General features: G+C 41.0%; 1 protein-coding gene across 1 annotated transcript; it reads left to right on the top strand.

Annotated features, from left to right (window-relative positions):
• Nucleotides 1-1,352: 1,352 nt before the first annotated feature.
• Nucleotides 1,353-10,567, top strand: LOC129379615 (ribonuclease inhibitor-like). Its single transcript, XM_055060428.1, has 3 exons — nucleotides 1,353-1,580; nucleotides 2,063-2,236; nucleotides 10,384-10,567. Exons 1-3 carry the CDS (start codon nucleotides 1,507-1,509, stop codon nucleotides 10,565-10,567), a joined length of 432 nt encoding a protein of 143 aa, XP_054916403.1. The 5' UTR covers nucleotides 1,353-1,506.
• The last annotated feature ends 2,584 nt before the right edge of the window (nucleotides 10,568-13,151 follow it).

A 13,151-nucleotide genomic window follows, 5' to 3' on the forward strand; every position in this document is an offset into this window, starting at 1 on the left:
CAAGAAGACATCTTTAAAGTCCCACTTGGAAGAGATCAACCAATCAAAACAGTGATGACAAAGGGAGTGGCTGGCATTGGGAAAACAGTCCTAACACAGAAGTTCACTCTGGACTGGGCTGAAGACAAAGCCCATCAGAACATCCAGTTCATATTTCCATTCACTTTCAGAGAGCTGAATGTGCTGAAAGAGAAAAAGTTCAGCTTGGTGGATCTTGTTCATCACTTCTTTACTGAAACCAAAGAAATCTGCAGCTTTGAACACTTCCAGGTTCTGTTCATCTTTGATGGCTTGGATGAGAGTCGACTTCCACTGGACTTCCACAACAAGGAGATCCTGACTGATGCTACAGAGTCCACCTCAGTGGATGTTCTGCTGACAAACCTCATCAGGGGGAAACTGCTTCCCTCTGCTCTCCTCTGGATAACCACACGACCTGCAGCAGCCAATCAGATCCTCCTCAGTGTGTTGGCATGGTGACAGAGGTCAGAGGGTTCAATGACCCACAGAAGGAGGAGTACTTCAGGAAGAAATTCAGAGATGAGGAGCAGGCCAGCAGGATCATCTCCCACATGAAGACATCACGAAGCCTCCACATCATGTGCCACATCCCAGTCTTCTGCTGGATCACTGCTACAGTTCTGGAGGATATGTTGGAGACCAGAGAGGGAGGAGAGCTGCCCAGAACCCTGACTGACATGTACATCCACTTCCTGGTGGTTCAGACCAAAGTGAAGAAGGTCAAGTATGATGGAGGAGCTGAAACAGATCCACACTGGAGTGACTCTTTGGCTTGATCAGCTTGCAGGAAGATGATCAAGTCTCTGGGAAAATTGGCTTTTGATCAGCTGCAGAAAGGAAACCTGATCTTCTATGAATCAGACCTGACAGAGTGTGGCATCGATATCAGAGCAGCATCAGTGTACTCAGGAGTGTTCACACAGATCTTTAAAGAGGAGAGAGAGGTCTGTACCAGGACAAGGTTTTCTGCTTTGTCCATTTGAGTGTTCAGGAGTTTCTGGCTGCTCTTCATGTTCATCTGATCTTCATCACTCTGGGGTCAACCTGATGGAAGAAAATCCACCATCATTTTTTTCAATTTTTTTTTTACAAATCAAATATAAATTATCTCCATCAGAGAGCTGTTGATCAGGCCTTAATGAGTCCAAATGGACACCTGGACTTGTTCCTCCGTTTCCTCCTGGGACTTTCACTGCAGACCAATCAGAGACTCCTACAAGATCTGCTGACAAAGACAGAAAGTGGCTCACAGACCAATCAGGAAACAGTTCAGTACATCAAGAAGAAGATCAGTGAGAATGTGTCTGCAGAGAAAAGCATCATCTGTTCCACTGTCTGAATGAACTGAATGATCGTTCTCTAGTGGAGGAGATCCAACAGTCTCTGAGTTCAGGAAGTCTCTCCACAGATAAACTGTCTCCTGCTCAGTGGTCAGCTCTGGGTTTCATCTTAGTGTCACCAGGAAAAGATCTGGATGTGTTTGACATGAAGAAATACTCTGCTTCAGAGGAGGTTCTTCTGAGGCTGCTGCCAGTGGTTAAAGCCTCCAACAAAGCTCTGTAAGGACACACATTGTTAATGCAGTTATAGTTGATCAAGTGAAAACATTTAATGATGTGCTAAATATTGATTCAAGTTATTTTAGTTTATTCAATGATGCATTTTCTCCCAGATGTTGCCCACAGGGATACATCGGGCTGAAAGTATATTAATATGTAACATTATCACAATAACAATACCATCATCATTATACATTATTAAAGAAGCAAAACTCATCTTTGTGCTAAAACTGAAACGGGATTAATTTAGTTTTTATTGTGGAATTCAAAAGTTTTGTGTCCATTCTCCTTGTTCCTTTTAGATCAGTCCTTTAAAGATTGTGACCCAACCACTGACCAAATCAATTCACAACAAAAGGCAACATAAATATGTGCAACAATAGATAGTTCCTTCAGTCTTTATAAAAAAATATAAATGATTGGAAAGTAAAATATTGTTTTATGCATTATTTAATAACAAATTTCCCTCTCTGTCTCCTCAGACTGAGTGGCTGTAACCTCTCAGAGAGAAGCTGTGAAGCTCTGTCCTCAGTTCTCAGCTCCCAGTCCTCCAGTCTCAGAGAACTGGACCTGAGTAACAACAACCTGCAGGATTCAGGAGTGAAGCTTCTCTCTGCTGGACTGAAGAGTCCAAACTGCAACCTGGAAACTCTCAGGTAAATGTTTTGAATACATAATATACACATCTTATACATGATTATAAATTGCTCTACTCAGCTGCACATCTGTTAAACTGATTATGCTGTTTTTATTAAATGCACAGAATTATTATTCTCTGCTCTATATGTGTCCTTACTCTACAGTCTCATATTAGTTTTCAATATCCGATTCTTCCATTTACCTTAAACTTGTTGCTGGTAAACATGAACCAGCAACATTGTTCCACCTGCTGTGGATCAATGAAGGATATTTCTGTTCTGCTCTATTCTATAAGTGACAAAAGTTTTTTTTATTACTGAGAAAAAAAATCAAAGCCTTAGTACTCTTTAATCATATTGACAGGTTAAGCACAATTTACTGACGTTTTAACTCATATTAAAATCTCCAGTTCAGACTTTGGTCTCTACCTCAATGTTCTCATTTTCTTATCATGTGATGAATTGTGTGTTTGCAGCTTATCAGGCTGTTTGGTCTCAGAGGAAGGCTGTGCTTCTCTGGCCTCAGCTCTGACCTCTAACCCCTCCCATCTGAAAGAGTTGGACCTGAGCTACAATCATCCAGGAGACTCAGGAGTGAAGCTGCTGTCGGCTGGACTGAAGGATCCACACTGGAGACTGGAAGCTCTCAGGTATGGAGGAACCTGCTGCAGGAGCAGAGAAGGTCTGATAGAGGAGGAAGAGGGAGAAATGTCTTTAGTCAGTCTGCTGGTTTTCCCAAGGTTTGTTCCTGGAAACTGCTGCTGGTTCCTCCAATCCAGGCTCCGCCCCCTTTAGAGGAAATCTGTCCATATATGGCGCTAAGAGTCACCTTGATGTTGCAAAGCTTTGTTCAGGGATGAGATGTCAGGATGTTGGTGTCAGTCTGTTCCAGGTTTTAGTTGTTCTCCTCATGAGGAGCTGAAGTCTCTGACAGGAACGTGGAGCTGAACAGGAGAAGAACTTGAAGCTTCTTCTTGGCCTCTGATTGCAACAGCAGGACAATCCAACATTTTAGTCTGACTTCATCTGGAAATATTTCTTTGACCCTCAATCAGTGTGAAGGCAGGCCAGCTCCTCATCAGAGCTGAGAACTTCTCTAACTTCCATGCTGGAAATGTAGAAGTCCAGCACCTCCTGATCAGTGACATCAGAGCGTGACATCATCAGTAGAGTGATGATGTCATTTCCCTCTCAGAGCAGCTTGGAAATCTGAGAGGAAAAATGCAAACAAAGACTCTCTGGACTGTTGGATCTGCTGGTTCTGGTTCCAGATGCTCCTTGGACACTTTCACAAGCCATTACTGCAGCTGCTGGATTCAGGATGCTGCTTCTTCTTCTTGGGCTCATTGTAAATGTGTGCAGCGCCACCTTGTGGTGCTGGTTGGTAGAGGAAGTGCTGAAAGGTTGGAGGTGTTTGTCAGAGGTGTGTGATGATTGGAAGCCTCTCCCTGGTTTGAGTCTGAGCTCAGAGATCAAATCTTTGATTCTTGTTGAATCTTTGTTGAATGTGATGCAGCTTCTCCTTTTTAATGTTTGTATTTCTGGATATTACAGTGAGGCCACAGCAGGTTTTCAGCAGCAGGGCTGTTTAGTGTTTCATTCCTTCATCTGTGTGTGGGAGTGTGGATGGATCAGGTATCCAGGTGTTGATCAGAGTTTAGATTGATTGTATTTTAATGCTGATTATTAAATCAGGTGGAGCTTCCAGAAATGTTTCCTTAGTTTCCTGATGTCCTTTTAGGCTTCAGTGAGTTTCTTCAGGTTGTGTCTCAGACACAACCTGACACACATGTCTCTCAGACAATGTGTGTCTGAGAGACATGTAATGTCCATGTTTGCTGCTGAAAGAGACTGATGGTCTGACCCCCCTCCTCCTTTCAGGGTGGAGCCTGCTGGAGGCCGATTCTTGACTCCAGGTCCATGGAGATGTAAGTGTGTTTTTTCATCTGATTCATCACAACAAAGCAGCTCACATTCAACCATCTTCAAACTGTCACATCACTCATTCAGGAGTCAAAGTGTCAATAAATGATCAATAACTGCAGCTGGATTGTGTTTGTTCTCTCCATCAGATTCCTGTCAACTCACCATCGACACAAACACAGTGAACAGAAACCTCAAACTGTCTGAAGACAACAGGATGGTGACATGTGTGATGGAGCTTCAGTCATATCCTGATCATCCAGACAGATTTGATTACTGGTATCAGCTGCTGTGTAGAACTGGTCTGACTGGTCGCTGTTACTGGGAGGTCGAGTGGAGAGGATATGTTTTTATATCAGTGAGTTACAGAAGAATCAGGAGGAAAGGAGACAGAGACTGTTTGGTTGGATGTAATGATCATTCCTGGAGTCTGAGCTGCTCTGCTGTAAATGGTTACTCTGTCTGGCACAATGACAGATAAACTCATCTCTCCTCCTCCTCTGACTCTAACAGAGTAGCAGTGTATGTGGACTGTCCTGCTGGCAGTCTGGCCTTCTACACAATCTCCTCTAACTCACTGAGCCTCCTCCACTCCTTTCTCACCACATTCACTGAACCTCTGATTCCTGGATTTGGGTTCTGGAGGTTCAGTTCTCTTTCCTCTTCAGTGTCTCTGAGCTGATTTGAGTCTAAAGAGTCTAAAGTTTTTCCTCCTGTCAGAGAAACTCTCTCACTGTTGAACAGATAGTTCAGTCTCTACAATCTATTTCTTGGTGAAACGATTCTGATTGAGTCCTTGGAAACGTTTTCTTCCTCCAGTCCTTTAAATATGGAAGCTGTGATTATTCCAGGATTATTCCAGGATTATTCCAGGATCCTCATGTTTTTAAGTTTGTTTCCAGTCAAAGTCACACTAAATATCAAGATGTTGTTTCTCTTATTTTTTCTTTCATTAATCAGATTTCATTGAAATATTGATGGAATGATCATTCCTGGAGTCTGAGATGCTCTAAGTTTTTCTCAATCTGATCATTTTCTGTTTCTATTGGCTCCTATTTTTCTTAACATGTCAGATTTGAATATTAAATCTTCCTTTTGTAAATTTGCTGCAGTTTTTCTTCATGTGTTTTAAATAAAAACATTTTTCTTCTGCATTTGGTTCATTTGCTGCTCATTCTGTTTTTTTCCTGTTCAAATTTAAATATTTGTATTAAAATTATTTTTTCATCAACTCTGCCTTTCAGAAAGTCCTAATTAAAGTAAAACATTCCCATCCCATGAAGGTCAGAGGTCAATGCTTAGAAGCATAAAGTGGGAAAATCTTAATATTTTCTGTTTCATTCAGAACTTATAGCTGAAACTCAGAACCTGCAGAACATTTTTCTCTTTGGAGAAAAAATCCCAGGAACTGGAAGATCAGAGAAGAATGAAAACTGGAGATCAGTGTTGGACAGAAAAGGTCTGATTGCTGCATCTCTGCTATATTTTACATCTGATAACAAAAAGTAAACCTGTTTTTAGCTAAGGATAAATCAACATGGATAAGACCCGCCACAGCTCCAACGTGGGCCACACCTGATTCAACCCAAAGCGGAAAATAAAGGATTTAATTGGAAGTCCCAAAACACAGTAAAATCAGCAGCTGGTTGTGATTAAAATGCAGTTTGTTGCAGAGGTTCAAACTTCCTAATGGTGACCTCTCCTCCGTCCCTCACCTTGTCTGGCCACTTTTAATCCTCACTGCAGTGTTAGACTGAAGCTAATCTCTCAGATTAAAAAGATTAACTCTGAGCTGCAACAGGAACTAAACGTCTCTCCTCCAACTTATTTCACTGATTAATAACAAGGTTGGATAAAAACATTGAGATTCTCATTCCTTAAAGTGTCATGAAAAAGACTTACCCTGTAACTGCAGGAAAGAAGTTAGAAAGTTTAAAAATACATGAAAATTTTTTTGTAAATGTATTCTAACAAGTCATTTAATTATTTGTTTTTTATATATTTTCATGTTTAAACTGTATAAAAAAGGTGTAAATGGTGAAATGAAAAATCTTCAGAATGATCCAATTTTTAACATGATTAAACCTAACCCTAACCCTAACCCTGCTAATCCTAATCCTAACCCAATAAATCTTTGTTGGACCACTTTTATGCCATATTGGGGAGGAAACTTTAAAACAGTTTTAATGTAACTTTCTCTGTGTCCTAACATGAGATAATCTGAGAGAACAAATGGACTTCCTCTGCCTCCTCTCTGTGTTCTGCTGAATTACTCTACTGGGTCAGAACCAACCCATCAGAACCAGAACAATCAGCCATGAGCTGCAAGTGTTGTACATGTTTTGTCTAAATTAGGTTATTTTATGTCTCCATTTTGCCAGATCACATAGTAACATTTCTACCTAAAGCGAAACATTAACAGCCAATTCATGTGATCAATATTAGTGATCTGCAGTGATCGGACCTCATGGTGATCAGAACCGGCAGGAAAAACCCTGATGGTAGCGTCTCTACCCAGGAGTAATATGATGGTTTAGATGTTCATTGTAATCTTTTCCCTTTTGAAAGAAGCAACATTTGGGGAACTTGTGAATGATTACATTATTGATCATACTTGGATCTGCTTCAAATAATTATTTTTAAACTGAATTATTCTATTGTCATTGTTGTATTTACATTTGGGAGATTGAACATTTCTGGTTTTATCAGGTTTTTAAAGTAAAACTTTATATAGTTCAGAAAATAAACTCAATCTATTGAACATTCTGATTTTATGAGAATCTGTTTGAAATATTTGTTACAAAGTTGATTACTGCATTAATCTTTATGTGAATTAAATTGGTGTGTTTAATTAGTGTTTTATTGTAATGTACTGTTACTGGATGAAAAACTATTTTTATTTTTTAAAGGATTTTGACCAGTTTACTGGCCGACTTTTATTTTCTAAATCATGTGGTGGGACTTCCGGTGGCGCCACGCTCCCATGAGATTGATGATTGGTTGGCAAATTCTCTCATTTTCTGGATTCCCCCTTAAGAGAAACCGCCAATAATAAAATGATGCCGACAAGAAACACCGTTGGTGAGCAACAAAGTGACCAAAAAGAGTCACTTTGTTGACTCTTTTTGGTCAACAAAATGAGCCAGAAATGAAAGAGCCATTTCTGGCTCTTTCTGTCAGAAATGTTTTAACATGTTAAAACATTTTAACTCCGAAAAAAAGACGTTGCGTTGAAGGTTAAGTAAAATACTCAATGTCTATTTGAGTCCTTGTAGTAATGAAATTAAAACAATACAGAACTTAAATGATCCAATGGCAGCAACAAAAATGGCGTCATCCTTTTACTGGCGCCGTACAGTCAGCCTCAACCTGCAGAATAACATGCAGGCCGTCAATTGGGTATGGCAAGGTATGGCAAACCCACACCTTGTTTTATAAAATACTGTTATTTTATAAAACAGTCATCAGTGTTGCATTGGACTCGCTGGAAGTAGCGTTTCTATTACGTCATTTCTGCATGTATATTGATTGATTCTGTCATGTGATGAGTAACCTGGCCATACCTCAGCTTTGGTTGGATTGACGCCACTGATAAAATGTCTATTTCACCAAACAATGACAAAATATGAATATAGGTAAAATAATAGTCGATTAAAATACTGATCATTCTTGGTCAATGTAATTTCTGCTCCTGAACCGTCTGCACATCGGGGCTGTATGCCGTCACCTTCATCTTCTCACAGGATTGTAAGCTGTCATCTGTGAGGCTGTTTGTTTTTAATGAAGTTCATGTTGGAGAAAACCTGCGGTTTCACACACATATGTCGATCCAAAGATGGACCGGACTCCAAGTGTCCTGTGGATCTTTTTACTTTTTGCCTCCCACCATCTCACTGCTTGATACGACAGGCCCAACTATTTTTACATTTCAATTTCTTTTGTTTTTCTGAGATGTTGAGGACGCACTGAAGCAGTTGGAAATGTAAAGCAGAATAAAATATGTTTAATTTAAGCAGAGCAGTTGAATGTTATTTAATTTACTTTAAAGGAATAAAAGTCTGTTGGTCATGTTAATGACAACGTATCAGAGTGATCTGGTTTGTGTCCAGGTTCATTTAAGTTCTATGGCAAACTAAATAACAGGTAGAATTTGTTTTCATGTTGACATAAATGTCGGGGAGAGCGTTCCAAGTTTCAAACACAAGTTTGTCTGGTTTGGGGAGGTTTTCAATATCACGCCATTTGTGATTCTGAGCAAAAACAGCCTTCTGACGTGAAACATCTTCAAGGTCCGCTGTCCAGTGCTTGAACTAGGACACCCACATTTCTTTGTGGGCCATGTCAGCCAGTTCCATCTCAAGATCCGGTGGACTCTCCCCTGGAGATGCTGTCATATTCAACAGGGATGGATCGAGGCTTAGGGGAGACAGGGAAGGATAATGTGTTTTTTTCCTCTCTGAACTCACTGAATCGTTTCCCAAACGATGTTTGCATTGCGATGACTGCAGAATGTAAATAATCCAAATTCATCATGTGAGCTTCCCTGAACTCTCTCAAACTGGGGAAGTGTGACAGTGAACCTTTCTGTAAATCTCTGGCAAGCACTGTCAACTTGCGCTGGATGCCAAAACCTCCTCCAACATGTGCAGGGCTGTGGGTCCTTTCCCCTGAAGAGCTGTGTTCAGCGTGTTCAGCTGCGCCGTCATGTCTACCAAGAAGTGCAGCTTTTACAGCCACTCTGGCTGTTCCAGCTCAGGAAATGTGAGCCCATTGCTGCCCAGGAAGGTTTTCACTTCTTCCAGACACGCCGTAAATCGTTTCAGCGCCTCGCCTCTGGACAGCCACCGGACTTTGTTGTGCAGCAAGAGGTCAGAGTTCGTGCTTTCCAGCTCGTCCAGTAATGAACGAAACTGACGGTGATTCAAACCTTTTGCCATTATTTTGTTCACAATCTGAATGACAACATTCGTCACTTCTGTGCGTTCCGGAGGAAATGTTTGAGCACACAGTGCCTCTTGGTGCAGGATGCAGTGAAAAGTCAGCAACTTTCTGTCCAGCGACTTCTGCAATAAAGCCACAAAGCCCTTGTGCACTCCTGTCATACTCGGTGCCCCGTCTGTAGCCACTGACACCAGGTGGGTGGTTTTATTCCTTTGCTCTTAAACAATTCAAGACAGCCTCACAGACATCCTCCCCCCATGTTTGGCCTTTTAGTGGCATCAACTCCATCATTTCTTCTTGTGGCCCAGTAGAGTTTACATACCGGCAGAACAGCGCTATTTGTTCAATATCACCTTTGTCTTAGATTCATCACAGGCCATTGAGTAGGCCACAGCTGAATTGATGTCTTTAATTTGCTGTGTGGTGATGCCTTCTGTCATTTTTATGGTTCTGTCTTTGACAGTCTTTGCAGAGAGGGGCATATCCCTGATTTTCTGCACAATTTCACTCTTGTTATTAAAGTCTGTGAATAGATGTTCTGAAGTCTTAATGAAAGATTCTTTTATATATTCTCCATCTGTGAACGGTTTCCCGTGCCTCACTATTTCCTGAGCGGCAACAAAACTTGCATGTGCACTTGAATTTGCTGCCTTCATCCACTTCTTGAAGTGATTTTTGATCAGATCAGCCTTCCGTATCAGTTCCCAAACTGCTTTTTTTCTTTCCTCTCCATCCGGATATTTTTGAGCAAAGGCTGCGTGTTTATTCTGGAAATGTCTTGCAACATTTGACTTTTTGTTGTTAGCTAGTTTCTCATTACATATTAAGCACACTGGTGAACCAGTCTCATCAGCAGTGAAAGCTAATGAATCTTCCCACGTAGCATTGAACGTCCTGTTTTCATCAGACACTTTCTTTTTTTTGAATTCTGCATAGTTGGTCTGCCTGGGGTGAAAAGTTCAAGAGAAACAGGACATGATCGGCTTCGTAAAGGAATGAATCAGAACCTCGCTTCTTCTGCAGGAGGATTTCCGCATTGAAAGAGCAGACCGAGCGCCGGGACCGAGGCCCGCTGACACCAACCCGCCTCGCTCCATCATTGGCCGCTTCATGGATTACACCAGAAAAGAAGTGCAGCTGCAACGGGCCGGGTCACTAAAACACATCGTTCTCCAAGGGAAAATAATATACTTTGACTAGGACTTCTCTCCAGAGCTTCAAAAGAAGAGAGTGAGACTGCAGAGCTTCATCAAGCAACTTAAAGGAAAACAGGCAAAATGTGGTTTTCCGGCGCAACTCAGAATGGACTTGAGAACGAAAAGCTTCCCTCCTCTTGTGGACGCGGTACCGACGTTGGAGAGGTTGGACGTCTCGGTGCAGATGAGTGAGAGAGAGAGGATGGAAGCGGAGCCTCCAGAGAGGCCTGGATTCCGAGAGTCAACAACAGGAGACATGGAAAAGGGGGACAACCTGATGCACATCTAAAAGTTTACATTGAAGACTGAGGAGAACAAAATGTTGATAAACAGAGGAACTCTGGAGGATATAAGGGATGTTTTAGCAACAATTATTAGGGGAGAAGAAGACGTTATGGAAACAGCCAATGTTACACAGTTAAATAGTGACTCTGTATTTCAAATGGTTCTGATCTCACGGGTCGCCAATATCACCTGGTTACTATCGTTATCCCAATTGGGTGGAGATCTCAGCAGGGAATTATTGCTGTTCTTTGTGATCTGGAAGCACTTAGTGCTTTTTCCCCAGAGCGACTACGGGCACACGCGCTCTGCCTTGGTTACATCGGGGGCTGGTCAGGAGGCCACCACAGATTATATGTGGTCTTAATAGAACCAGGCGGGTTTATGGGAGTCCTTGGGGCTTCATGTGTTCAAACTATTTCTGTGTTACTATGTTCTTGTTCCTTGACAGGGAGTGTATTGGCTGTCAGGGCAATAAATTCTTTACTCAGGGTTGAATAGTTCAGGCAAACACTAAAAACTATAGAAATCCGTTACAGCATATAATCAAACATATTGGTATATTTCTTTAAGCATTAAAAAGCATGTTTTTAAGTTGGATCTAGTTTTAGATCCAACTTATAGCCATTATTTAGCATTACATTTTGTGCAAGCTTGGTTAAAAATACAAACTACTTTCTTGTGGAATCATTTGAGGCAGAAAACTAAAACAGACAGACGTCGTAAATTTAGCTCAGGGAGATTGCAGGAGACGCCTGGTACTGCAAAGACCCAGTTTGACAATCCATATATCTGCCTTTGGGGCTCTTTAGCAGGAGGTAATAAAATTAACATTTAAGACAGCCCACACAAAGGAAGAAACACACCTCCTAATGCATATATTTAAATGAGGAGAATACACATTCGTATAAAATGGTTTGTTTCACAGCAGAAGTTCGAATCTCTTTGTGCTGAGTGAGAAATTTCCAAAATGCATTTTGTTTATTTCTGTTTCCTTTCAACTCATGCAGGTAATTCTATGTAATGCTGTTGTAACATTCTGTATTGAATTAAATTCTTTGGATAAAGCTCTGGAAATATCTGAAGTCAGCTGTCGTATGATTGGTTTTTCTCCCTCCACACGTACACAGACACAAGAATTCGGGACAAAGAATTAATTAAAGAGCTAAATCAAGTTATTCCTCTTTTTAATTCTTAACAATAGAAATCCTAGATAGTTCCTTCTTTGTCTAAGAAAAACATTGTTAACTGGGAAAAAAGACATACAGTTTGAAGAATTGTTTAATAACAGATTTTTCTGTTATTATGTTATGTTAAGTAAGTACACCCTCATTTTATCAGAACTTCTCTCCTTCCTCATGAAGATTTATCAACCTGCCTCTGATTTCACCTCAGAGCTTCTACTTCCTGGTTCTGTAGCTCTGAAGGCAAAAACTACAAGTCAGGTGAGCTGTGACGTCATCAGTTATGCACCATCCGTCACATTTACTTTCGGTTTGAATTTACCTGTTCAGGTGTGGCTCCAGTTTGTTGTTTAAATTTTCTTCTTTAACTCTTTGGATCGTTTGAACAAACTGTAAGTTTGATTTGTTTATTTCTTGAACTTTTCATCACTTTAACTTTTTCCTGTTTGTTTCTAATCTGAGATGTTTGGAGAAAAGTTTCACTTCTGATTGCAGCTGAAACTTTAATATCTGCTGTTTGAAGGCTAATCTATGGGATTATTAGATTATTGATGAACTGGAATCAATGAACATGATGAACAGCTGATGTTTCACTGTTTTCTTCTCCGAACTGATTCATGTTTTTATTTCCTGGTACTGAACTCTAGTCTCCACCATTAATGTCAGCAACAGTTTCCTGTTGCTTCCTTTCAAAATAAAATATTATTAAATGGGTTTGATTCAGTCAGATGATTAAATAGTTCATCTTTAATGGAGCAAATAATCCACTTGTATAAATTACTAATTGTGAACTATAAGACTTGTTCAGGTTGAATCAGTGAATGTAAATGTTGCTCCATGTCTCCATCTGGTGGACTGATAGTAGAAGTGCAGCAGCTGATGGCAGCTTCCTCTGCCTCTCTGCTGTCTGACTGCATTCACCTGACACTGATATGAAGCAGAGAAGAAGAGCCAATCAGAGGAGGAGCAGCTGATCTTTTTCCAGCACTAATGATGTAAAGGATGATCAGAGTTGATGTGCAGATGAATGATGTGTGTTTCCTCTGCAGGTGAAGCTAGAAAGTGTGTGTGAGCTGATGTGGATTCAGCAGCATGGATCAGTGTGAGGACAGAGAGGAGGGAGTCCCTCCCTCTAAAACCACTCTGTGTGGGGAAGATGAGAGCCAGAGCAAAGGTCAGAGGTGAGGTCACCATCTCTAACTGTCCACAGCCCTTTTCACACAGCGTTCACTATATCAGGCCAGAACAGACGTGGTGATGAAACTGCTGCTGCTCCTCTTTGCTGATTAAGTTTTAATCATCATGTTTCTGTCAGGATCCATCAGAGACTCAAACCAGAACCAGAACCAGAACCAGAACCAGAACAAGAATCAAGCTGTGTGTCCTGTAAGAGCGACAGGTCAAAGG

The sequence above is a fragment of the Poeciliopsis prolifica genome, unplaced genomic scaffold (assembly GCF_027474105.1).
Source record: "Poeciliopsis prolifica strain line A6 unplaced genomic scaffold, Auburn_PproV2 SCAFFOLD059, whole genome shotgun sequence".
NCBI lineage: Eukaryota > Metazoa > Chordata > Actinopteri > Cyprinodontiformes > Poeciliidae > Poeciliopsis > Poeciliopsis prolifica.

Excerpts from the sequence above, each read along its gene's own strand:
- LOC129379615 (XM_055060428.1), top strand. The coding sequence starts at position 1,507 with ATGAAGAAATACTCTGCTTCAGAGGAGGTTCTTCTGAGGCTGCTGCCA. Across the intron at positions 1,581-2,062 it reads AAAGCCTCCAACAAAGCTCT|ACTGAGTGGCTGTAACCTCT; the intron begins GTAAGGACACAC and ends CTGTCTCCTCAG. Across the intron at positions 2,237-10,383 it reads TGCAACCTGGAAACTCTCAG|AATGGACTTGAGAACGAAAA; the intron begins GTAAATGTTTTG and ends GGCGCAACTCAG.